At 42.1% G+C, this 12,222-nt stretch overlaps 1 protein-coding gene across 49 annotated transcripts in view; it reads right to left on the bottom strand.

The window, feature by feature from the left end:
- Window positions 1-12,222, bottom strand: part of CEP164 (centrosomal protein 164) — an 82,719-nt gene that overhangs the window by 51,896 nt on the left and 18,601 nt on the right. For all 49 annotated transcript variants that reach the window (XM_084976176.1, XM_084976186.1, XM_084976182.1 and 46 more), the window contains exon 4: window positions 1,132-1,336. In XM_084976176.1, the coding sequence (XP_084832302.1) occupies window positions 1,132-1,336 (205 nt within the window). The remainder of the gene's footprint in view (window positions 1-1,131; window positions 1,337-12,222) is intronic.

Here is a 12,222-nt window from a genome sequence, read left to right as displayed (position 1 = left end):
AAGAAAAATCAACCTCTTTGGAAACCACCTGTCCTTTTATCTCCACCTGCGGGAATGGGCTTGCTATCTTATTTCTCAGAACCATGACTAGTAATACCAGAGGGGCAGGCGCAGGGGGAAGAGTATCTGCAGAGCTTGGAAATGATGATAAAAAGGCTAACTCATCATCAACCATCCAACGTCAGAACTGACACTCTGGGAAGGAAGGAAGGAAGATGGAGGAAATCTCTGCTGAGAAGTCAGCACCAGGCGCCAGTAGGAAATAGAGACTATATGAAAACAAATGAACTGGACCATTGCGAGAGCAGAAAAGATATCGCCAGTGCTCCCCACCTGGCCCTCCCTCTCCTGAAGGTGGCCCACCTGCCGCACATCTGGGCGAAGGGAAGAAGGCTCTCTGGCAGAGCCCCCAGGCTCTGAGTCTTAGCTTCTCCACCTAGAAAATGAGGGCAAAAGCTCTGCCTCCTAAGTGCACACACACTGGAGGGACACATAAAACGATGGTGGGAAAACACACTTCCAACTGAGTGAAAAAGCTACTTGGGACCAAGGTGACAGCACCATGAACAAACTTCAATTATCCATCCTGAACTGAGGACACAGGCAGCAAGTACAACCCGCAGGAGCGGATAAAGCCCCAAGCTTTCCTTTTTGGATCTTGAAGATGCAAGTATTCTGACAAGTGATCATGGCTCATCGGGCGTCTAGGAATTCACCACTGAGACACGTGATGAACCCACACGAGGGAGGCCCAACTAAAAAGAGAGGAGAAACACGCACACATCTAAGCTCTATGGCCTCTGCAGCTGCCCCCTGAGCCCGGACTCTCCAGAGGGGCAGATGACGCCACTCTACGGACTACTGCCAACAGCATCCTCAGCAGAGCACTCACTCACCAATCCTGTTATGTAATATGTGCCTCCCAAGCCGGGAAGAGAGATTGCCTAGAGAAACACCTTCTAGAAGCTCAAAGGAAAATTTGCCAGAAGACAGGCACAATTCAGGTGATGTGCTATCCAAAAATGACTGTATTATCATTGTTCTTAACCTGCTGGCTGTAAACAGCTGGAGGGTCCCAATCTCTCAGGTTTCAGGCCTGGCCTCTCTGGGAGCTGGCAGCCACTGACTCACCTGGGGACTCTTGGAGCTCTCTTTGTCCTTCTTGTCTTTCTTTTCCTTTTTCTTTTTCTTTTCTTTCTTCTTAACGGCACCAGGAGCTGACAGCTTCCCCCGCTCTTGGATCACCAAGTTCCGATAGTGCTCATCACAGGGATGGTCCCACATGGACTGTCCATTGGCGAAGTTGAAATAGTAAATATCACCTGTGATGTCCTGGCTGGGGATGAGCAGAGGTCAGAGGTTAGTCCCTGCTTGGGTCCAAAGCTACACAGGAAACAAAAAGAAAGAAGAAGAAAAAAAATGGCAAGGAGGCAGAGAAGAATTGTGGGAAGAGTGGAAGAGAGAGAGAGAAGGGGGAAGAGAAGAAAGGATGGACACAAAGTTGAAGGGGACCATTTGGCTAAGAACAAGGAGTTACCTGAGACAGAAACATTCCAGTTCCTGAGACTAGAATACCCAAGAACTTCTCTAGAAGGAGACTGTTAATCATGGTTCCTGGGAATTCATGCTAGACTAGAGTAGCAATCAACCTGGTTTTAGATGGATAAGTACAAACACAATGGTATCTTGGGGATCAATTCTAGGATAGACCTTGCTTAATATTTTCCTATGTGGTCTGAAGAAGAGAGAGGCTGCCAAAGACTCTAAAATGTCTAAGAGGTGACAGTCCAAGCCAGTGGGGAATCTACAATAGAAGACTGGCCTGGGAACTCCATACAAGAGATCTGAGTCCATTCCTACTCTAGTCTAGCCTCAGAGAAATGGAAAGGCAAAGGGAAAGAGAAGGGAAGGGAAGGGAAAAATACATACATACATCAGGGGCAAAGATAAAAAGAAGATACACAAATGGCCAAAAAGCACATAAAAAGATGCTCAACATCACCAAACATTAGGGAAATGGAAATTAAAACCACAGTGAAACACCACCTTACACCCATTAGTGTGGCTATTATCAAAAATAACAAGTGTTGGCGAAGATGTAGAGAAGTGGAACCCTTGTGCACTACTGCTAAGAATGTAAAATGGTGCAGTCACTGTCAAAAAGAGTACGACAGTTCCTCAAAAAAATTAAAAATACAATTACCATATGAAACAGCATTCCACTTGTGGGCACATGGACAAAGAATTAAAAGCAGGAATTCAAACAGATATTTGTGTACCAGTGTTCACAGTAGCATTAATTACACAGCCAAAAAGAAAAGGAAATTCTCAGATGCCAGAAACAAAGCATGAAACCTGAGTAATAAGTGCATGAACTGACAGGTCAAGGCCTCTATCTGACCTGGATATAGGCCTGTAGAACTTGGGTTTGAATGCCAATTTAGAACAAAACGTGGCTTTAGGCCTTCATGAGTTTAGAAACTGGAAATGAGACTCTAGATGAAACTGGGGTCCTTCAGGCTGTTCTCTCCATGATAAAAGGACCTAGTGGGCCATGGAAGCAGCAAGGAAGTATGCACCCTCTCCAGGTTCTAGGTGGGCAAAATAAAATTGAATGATTAAGTGAAACCCCAAGATACATGGAGATACATAGTCCAAAATGTGGTAAGGAAGTCCCCAATCCAGAAATTAATGTAAAAATTTAGTCCTGACCACTGAAAAACCCTTGGCAGAAACCAACATAAAGCCATTCAGCAACCTAGGAATGAGATACAGAAAATAACCTCCATAGAAGATGAATTCACAAAATGCATAAGTAATCACAAACCACATGAGGAAACACTTCAACATGAAGGGAAATCAGTAACACAATTAAGAAGAATGCAGCGAGCAGAGCAATCAGAAGAAAACTAAAAATAACAACATTTAAAATTCTTGTAGGGATAAAAGGAGTAGAATCCATAATGAAAGAACAGAACACACACACACACAAAAACTAGACATAGTGAAAAGAACATAATAGAGCTTGAAGGAACTGGTAGTCATTAAATTCAAAACAAAAAAACAGATGGGTTAAACAGCAGATATGACACAGAAGAAGAAAAAATAATGAATTGGGAAATACATATGCTAAAGAAATTATAAAGTGATTTTTAAAATATGAAAACAAAAGTTGAGATGTGGAGGATAAGATAATAAGGTCCAACATATTTCTAATTAAAAGTTTTAGAAAAAAAAAAAAAGTGGTAATGGTTGAGAACTTTCCAAAATTGAAGAGACATAAGTCCTCAGAGTAAGAAAATACTTCCAATTCCTGAACACAGTAAATAAAAATGAATCCACACCTAGGTATGCTGTAGTGAAATTACAGAAGACCAAAGATTAAAAAGAAAATCATAAAAGCAACCAGAGAGGGGAAAAATTGATTACCTACAAAGGAACAAAAAGGGAAACCAAAAAAACATGACTTTTTAGCAAAGCCAGAAGTAAGATAATAGTATAAAATATTGTCAAAGGGCTGTCCGACAAACAATTCCATACTTGAACCATTATTCAAGAGTAAGACCAGGAGCTCCCTGGCGACTCAGTGGGTTAAGGATCTGGTATCACTACTGTGGCACATGTTTGATCCCTGGCCCAGGAACTTCTGCATGCCACAGGTGCAGCCAAAAAAAAAAGAATTAAAAAAAAAATCTTTAAAAAAAAAAAAAAAGGGCAAGACCAGAGAAAAATGACTCAGACACAGGAAGATAAACACCTTTTAGCATGCTTGATATAAAGGTTATTTAAGAACTGTGTATCCAAAAAGAGAAACAGACACAGAAAACAAACTTATGGTTACCAAAGGGGAAAGAGGGTGGGGGAAGGATAAATTAGCAGTTCAGGATGAGCAGATATAAACTACTATATACAAAATAGATAAACAACAAAGTTCTACAATAGAGCACGGAACTATATTCAGTATCTTGCAATAAATCATAATGGGAAAGAACATGAAACATATATGTATCCTTTTATATGTGTGTGTATGCATATAAAAAACTGAATCACTTTCTTGCACACCAGAAACTAATGCAACATTGTAAATCAACTACACTTTGACTTTAAAAAAAAAAAAAAAAAAGAATCTGGGAGTTCCTGTCTTGGCTCAGCAAGTAAAGAACCCAACTAGTATCCATGAGGATGTGGGTCCAATCCCTGGCCTCACTTGGTGGGTTAAGGATCCTGCATTGCTGCAAGTTGCAGCGTAGGCGACAGATGTGGCTCAGATTCAGAGCTGCTGTGGCTGTGGTAGAGGCTAGCAGTTGCAGGTCTGAATGGACCCCTATCCTAGGAAATTCCATATGCTGCAGGTGCGGCCATAAAAGGGAAAAGGGAAAAAAAGGAATCCTATGTTTAAAAACAAGAGACTACATTCTTATCACACACATACAGGAGTCCCCTGGTGGCGCAGATGGTTAAGGGCCTGGTATTGTCACTGCAATGGTTCAGGTCACTATGGCATGGGTTTGACCCCTGGCCTAAGGAACTTCTGCATGCTGCAGGTACAGTCAAAAAAAAAAAAAATTTATTCTTTTTTTGGTCTTTTTGCCTTTTCTAGGGCCACTCCCGCAGCACATGGACCTTCCCAGGCTAGGGGTCCAATCAGAGCTCTAGCCACCGGCCTACGCCAGAGCCACAGCAATGCGGGATCCGAGCCACATCTGCAACCTACACCACAGCTCACGGCAACGCCAGATCCCTAACCCACTGAGCAAGGCCAGGAATCGAACCCGCAACCCCATGGTTCCTAATAGGATTTGTTAACCACTGCGCCACGACGGGAACTCCAAAAAAAAAAAAAAAAATTTAAGAAGCAAAACAAAACAAAAAGCACATATAGAACATTCACATAAACAGGATCACTTACTGAACCACAAATGAACTTTCAACATTTAACAAAGAATAGATGGAGAAGGACTGGCACTCACCTTCTCTCATGAAAGCAACAAAATTAAAACCAACAGCTGAACAACATTCAACAAAATAGACTGGAAACTATCAAAAAGGTATCTTACTCCAAAGGACAAAGATGACAAAGAGGAGGCCATATTGAGACAATAGGAAGGGCAATTAGGCAATAAAGCAACCCCATACCAGCAGGCCCACAGACTGGAAAGTAATATACCGCAGAGGCTCACCAATGGGAGCAAGAATTCTGAGCCCCACGTCAGGTTCCCACACCTGGGGATCCGGCATTGGAAGAAGGAGCCCCTGGAGCATTTGGTATTGAGGTTCAGCAGGGCTTGTGCACAAGAGCTCCAGGGGACTGGGGAAAAGAGAGACTCCACTCTTGAAAGCCACACACAGGCTTTCACGTATATTGGGTCTCGAGGCAAAGCAGAGACTCCATAGGAATCTTGGTCAGACCTGCCTCATGGAGGATCTCCTGGGAAAACAGGGGGTGATTGTAGCTCATTGTGGGGGCAGGACACTGGAGGCAAAGGTCTCATGAATAAACATCAGTGTGAACTCCTCTAAGATAGTCATTTTGGAGAAACTTGGCCCCACCCATCAGGTCTGAAAAGCTCCAGGCCAAACAAACAAGGTGGGAACACAGCCCCACCCATCAGCAAACGGGCTGCCTAAAGATCCCCCTCCTGGGCTCACAGCCATCTCTAATCACACCAGAGACAAAGCCCCACACAGGGAAAAGAATCAGTTCCACCTACCAGCAGGCACCAGACCCTCCCATCAGGAAGCCAGTAACAAGCCCCTGTACCAACTTCAGCCACAAGGAGGCAAACATCAGAAGCAAGACAGGAGTTCCTGTTGTGGCGCAGTGGTTAACGAATCCGACTAGGAACCATGAGGTTGCGGGTTCGGTCCCTGCCCTTGCTCAGTGGGTTAACGATCCGGCGTTGCCGTGAGCTGTGGTAGGATGCAGACGCGGCTCAGATCCCGCGTTGCTGTGGCTCTGGCGTAGGCCGGTGGCTACAGCTCCGATTCGACCCCTAGCCTGGGAACCCCCATACGCCAAGGGATCGGCCCAAGAAATAGCAACAACAAAGACAAAAAAAAGACCAAAAAAAAAAAAAAGAAGCAAGACAGGCAACAACCCCATTTACTGCAAAAAGAAGACCACACTAAATGTCTACCCAAAATGAAAAGGAGGAGAATTATGACTCAGATAAAGGAGTAAGAAAAAACTCTAGAAAAACAGCTAAGTGATCTGGAGATTACCAACCTCCATGAAAAACTTTCCACTAATGATAGTAAAGATGATCTTGGCAATAAAGTAGACGCAAAGGAGTTCCCATCATGGCACAGTGGAAACGAATTTGACTAGGAACCACGAGGTTGCCAGAGTTTGATCCCTAGCCTCGCTCAGTGGGTTAATTATCTGGCATTGCCGTGAGCTGTGGTGTAGGTCACAGACACGGCTCAGATCCCACATTCCTATGGCTGTGGTATAGGCCGGCAGATGTAACTCCGATTAGACCCCTAGCCTGGGAACCTCCATATGGCATGATTGCAGCCCTAAAAAGCAAAAATAAATAAAGTAGAGGCAAAGATTGATAAATGACAAGAAACACTGAACACAGAAATAGAAGATGTAAAGATTAAGCAAGAAGAGATTCAAAATACAATAAATGAAATGAAAAATACACTAGAAGGAACCAACAGCAGAATACAGGAGGCAGAAGAACAAATAAGTGAGGTGGAAGACAGACTGGTGGAAATCATTGACATGGAACAGAAGAAAGATTGAAAAGAAATGAAGACAGTCTAAGAGAACTCTGGGACAGTTTTAAACACACCAACATCCACATTCAGACAGTTTTTTTTGTTTGTTTGTTTTTTGGGTTTTTTTGTCTTTTTGTCTTTTTTTGTTGTTGTTGTTGTTGCTATTTCTTGGGCCGCTCCCGCGGCATATGGAGGTTCCCAGACTAGGGGTTGAATCGGAGCTGTAGCCACCGGCCTACGCCAGAGCCACAGCAACGCGGGATCCGAGCCGAGTCTGCAACCTACACCACAGCTCACGGCAACGCCAGATCATTAACCCACTGAGCACAGGCAGGGACCGAACCCGCAACCTCATGGTTCCTAGTCGGATTCGTTAACCACTGTGCCACGACGGGAACTCCATCAGACAGTTTTAAATGCACCAACATCTGGCATCCGTAGGGGTGCCAGAAGAAGAGAGAGAGAAAGGGCCAGAGAAAATATTTGAAGAGGTAATAGCCAAAAACTTCCCTAACATGGGTAAGGAATCACTCAAATCCTGGAAGGACGAGTACCATATAAAATAAACCTAAGGAGGAACACCCTGAGAAACATATTAATCAAAGTGACTAAAATTAAAGACAGAAAATATTGAAAGCAGCTAGGGAAAAGAAACAAATAACACACAAGGGAACTCCAATAAGGTTATCGGCTGATTTTCCAGCAGAAACCTGCAGGCCAGAAGGGAGTGGCACACGATATACTTAAAGTGAGAAAGGAAAAAACTCCAATCAAGATTACTCTAAGCAGGAGTTCCAGTCATGGCTCAGTAGAAATGAATCCGACTAGGTCATGGGTTCAATCCCTGGCCCTGCTCAGCGGGTTAAGGATCCGGTGATGCCATAAGCTGTGATATAGGTTGCAGATATGGCTCAGATATGGCATTGCTGCGGCTGTGATGTAGGACGGCAGCTGTAGCTCCTATTCAAACCCTAGCCTGGGAACCTCCATATGCCGTGGTGCGGCCCTAAAAAGCCCAAAATAAATAAATAAATAAATAAAAAGATTACCCTACACAGCAGGGCTCTCATTCAGATTAGAAGGAGAAATCAAAAGCTTTACAGACAAGCAAAAGCTAAAAGAATTCTAAACCACTAAAGCAGCTTGACAACAAATACTAAAGGAACTTCTCCGAATGGAAAAGAAATGGCCACAACTAGAAACAAAAATACTACAAATGACAAAGCTCACCAGTAAATGCATACATATAGTAAAAGTAGAAAATCATCCACAGACAAATATGCTACCCAAACCATAAATCATTGAGACGAGGAGGGTACAAACACAGGATATTGGAGATGCATTTGCAATTAAGAGACCAACAACTTAGAATAATCTTGTATATATAAACTCCTATATCAAATCTTTAGGGTAACAGGAAACCAAAAATATACATACACAAATAAGAAAAAGTGATCCAAATACAACACTAAAGATAGTCATCAAACCACAAGAGAACAAGAGAAGAAAAAAGACCAACAAAAACAAATCCAAAACAATCAATAAAATGGCAATAAGAACAAACATATAAATAATTACCTTAAATGTAAGTGGACTAAATTCCCCAGCCAAAAGACAAAAACTAGCTGAATAGATATAAAGACAAGACCCATATATATGCTGTCTTCAAGAGACCCACTTTATTTCTAAGGACACATACAAACTGAAAGTGAAAGGATGAAAGAAAATATTCTATGCAAACAGAAATCAAAAGAAAGCTGCAGTAGCAATACTTATATCAGATAAAAGAGACCTTAAAATAAAGATTGTAAGAGACAAAGGAGGACATTACATAATGATCACAAGATTAATCCAACAAGAAGATGTAAGAATTGCAAATACATATGCACCCAATATAGGATTCACCTCAGTATATAAGGCAACTGCTAACAGTCTTAAAAGGAGAAATTGACAATAACACAATGATAGTGGGGAACTTTAACAGCCCACTTACATCAATGGAAAGATCATCCAGACAGAAAATCAAAAGGAAACACAGGCCCTAAATGACTCATTAGCCCAGATGGACTTAATAGATATGGATAACACATTCCATCCAAAAGCAGCAGAACAGTCTTCTCAAGTGCACATGGAACATCTTCTAGGACAGATCACATTCTAGGCCACAAATCAAGCCTCAGTAAATTTAAGAAAATTGAAATTATATCAAGCATCTTTTCCAGCCACAATGGTGTAAGACTAGAAATCAACAGGAAAAAAACTGCAAAAAACACACAAACACATGGAGACTAAACAACATGCTACTAAACAACCACGGGATCACTGAAGAAATCAAAGAGGAAATTAAAAAATACCTAGGAGCGAATGACGACAAAGACACAACAATCTGAAACCTATGGGATGCAGCAAAAGCAGTTCCAAGAGAGAAGTTTAGGAGTTCCCATTGTGGTGCAGCGGAAACAAATCCAACTAGAATCCATGACGATGTGGGTCCAATCCCTGGCCTCGCTCAGTGGGTTAAGGATCCAGTGTTGCCATGAGTTGTGGTGTAGGTCACAAACGTGGCTCGGATCCATAGGCCAGCAGCTGCAGCTCCAATTCGACCCCTAGCCTGGGAAATTCTATATGCCATGGTTTGACCCTAAAAAAAAAAAAGACAGAGAGAGAGAGAAGTTTATAGTAATACAAGCCTAACAATCTCAAATAAACAAGCTAACTTTATACCTAAAGCAACTAGAGAAAGCACCGACAAAACCCCAAAGTTAGTGGAAGGAAAGAAATCATAAAGATCAGAGCAGAAATAAATGAAATAGAAATAAAGAAAACCATAGAAAAGACCAATGAAGCTAAAAGCTGGTTCTCTGAACAGATCATCACAAAATTGATAAACCCTTAGACTTATCAGGAAAAAAAGAGAGGGGACTCAAATCAATAAAATTAGAAATGAAAAAAGGAGAAGTTAAAATGGCCATCACAAAAATACAAAGGATCATAGAGATTACTATAAGCAACCACATGCTAATAAAATGGACAACACAGAAGAAATGGACAAATTCTTAGAAAAGCATAATCTTCCAAGACTAAACCAAGATGAAATAGAAAAGATGAACAGACCAATCACAAGCAGTGAAATTAAAACTGATTGAAAAACTTCCGACAAACAAAAGTCCAGGACCAGATGGCTTCACAGGCAAATGCTATCAAAAATTTAGAGAAGGGTTCCCATCATGGTGCAGTGGAAATGAATCCAACTAGGAACCATGAGGTTGTGGGTTTGATGCCTGGTCTCACTCAGTGGGTTATGGAACTAGCATTGCCGTGAGCTGTGGTGTAGGTCGCAGATGCAGCCTGGATCTGGCGTTGCTGTTGTGCTGTTGCTATGGCACAGGCCAGCAGCTACCACTCCGATTAGACTCCTAACTTGGGAACCTCCATATGCCACGGGTTAACGATCTGGCGTTGCCATGAGCTGTGGGGTACGTCACAGACACAGCTCAGATCTGGCATTGCTGTGGCTGTGGCACTGCTGGTGCAGCAGCTACAGCTTCGATTCAATCTCTAGCTTGGTACATCCATTTGCCTCAGGTGTGGCCCTAAAAAGACCAAAAAAAAAAAAAAAAAAAAAAAGTTATTGCATAGCTAGGGAAACCCTAAACAAAACAAAAAGACAATCCACAGAATGGGAGAAAATATTTGCAAATGAAGCAACTGACAAGGAATTAATCTCCAAAATATATACACACCTCCTACAGCTCAATACCAAAAAAACAAACCCAATAAAAAAATGGGGAGATCTAAACAGACAATTCTCCAAAGAAGACATACAGATGGAAAAAAAAAAAAACAAACACATGAAAAGATGCTCAACACCACAAATTATTAGAGAAATGCAAATCAAAGCTACTGTGCAGTACCCTGTTATAACCAGCCAGAATGGCCATCATCAAAAAGTCTACAAATGATGTTGATGTTGTGGAGAAAGGCAAACTCTCTTACACTGTTGCTAGAGATGTAAATTGGTGCAACCGGAGTTCCTGTTGCGGCACAGTGGTTAACAAATCTGACTAGGAACCATGAGGTGGCAGGTTTGACCCTAGTCTCACTCAGTGGGTTACAGATCCAGCGTTGCTGTGAGCTGTGGTGTAGGTTTCAGACACAGCTCAGATCCCACGTTGCTGTGGCTCTGGCGTAGGCCAGTGGCTACAGCTCCAATTAGACCCCTAGCCTGGGAACCTCCATATGCCACAGGTGCAGCCCTGGAAAAAGACAAAAATAAATAAATAAATAAATAAATAAAAACAAATAAATAAATTGATGCAACCATTGTGGAAAACAGTATGAAGATTCATCAAAAAACTAAAGATAGAATACATGATCCAGCAATCACACTCCTGGGCATCTATCCAGAGAAAACCATGACTCGAAAAGACACATGTACCCTGGGGTTCACTGCAGCACTATATACAATAGCCAAGACATGGAAGCAACCCAAATGTCCATTGACAGAGGAGTAGATAAAGATGATGTGGTATATATACAGAATGGAATATTACTCAGCCATAAAAAGGAATGAAATAATGGCATTTGTAGCAACATGGAAGGATCTAGAAATTATCACACTAAGTGAAGTTAGACAGTGAGACACAAACATCATATGCTATCACTTACATGTGGAATCTAAAAAAAAAGGGATACAACGAACTTCTTTGCGAAAAGAAACTCAGACTTTGAAAACCTTATGGTTACCAAAGGAGACAGGTTGTGGGGAAGGGGTGAGCTAGGGTTTGGGGATGAAAATGTAAAATTAGGTTGCGATGATGGTTGTACACCTGTAATAAAATTCACTGAATTTAAAAAAAAATTTAACAAAGAAGAGGTATAATGAACAAATAAAACTAGAAATCAGTAATTCAAAAAACATCCCACTCTAGAGTTCCCGTCATGGCACGGCAGAAATGAATCTGACTAGGAACCATGAGGTTGCAGGTTTGATCCCTGGCCTCGCTCAGTGGGTTAAGGATCCGGCGTTGCCGTGAGCTGTGGAATAGGTTGAAGACGCAGTTGGATCCCGAGTTGCTATGGCTGTGGTATAGGCTGGCAGCTGTAGCTCTGATTAGACCCCTAGCCTGGGAAACTCCATATGCTGTGGTGCGGCCATAAAAAGGATAAAAAGAAAAAAAATACCCTACTCTATCTCATCCCCTTCAAACTATTATTTTGGAGCAAAACTTTAGAAAATCAAATCCCATAATATATAATCATTACCCAGCAGAGTTTACCCCAGGAATGTAAGGTCAGTCTAATATTTGGAAACTAGCCTGAGTTCCCATCGTAGCTCAGTGGTTAATAAACCGGAATAGGATCCATGAGGATGCGGGTTCGATCCTTGGCCTTACTCAGTGGGTTAAGGATCTGGCATTGCCGTGAGCTGTGGTGTAGGTCACAGATGCGGCCTGGATCCTGCATAGCTGAGGCTGTGGTGCAGGCCAGTAGCTA

This window comes from Sus scrofa, chromosome 9 (assembly GCF_054392235.1).
Source record: "Sus scrofa isolate SSC_HxYL_T2T_F1_AM1 chromosome 9, Sscrofa_HxYL_maternal_Yorkshire_Landrace_v2.0, whole genome shotgun sequence".
Taxonomy (NCBI): Eukaryota; Metazoa; Chordata; class Mammalia; order Artiodactyla; family Suidae; genus Sus; species Sus scrofa.
This window is presented reverse-complemented; position numbering and strand designations above follow the sequence as displayed.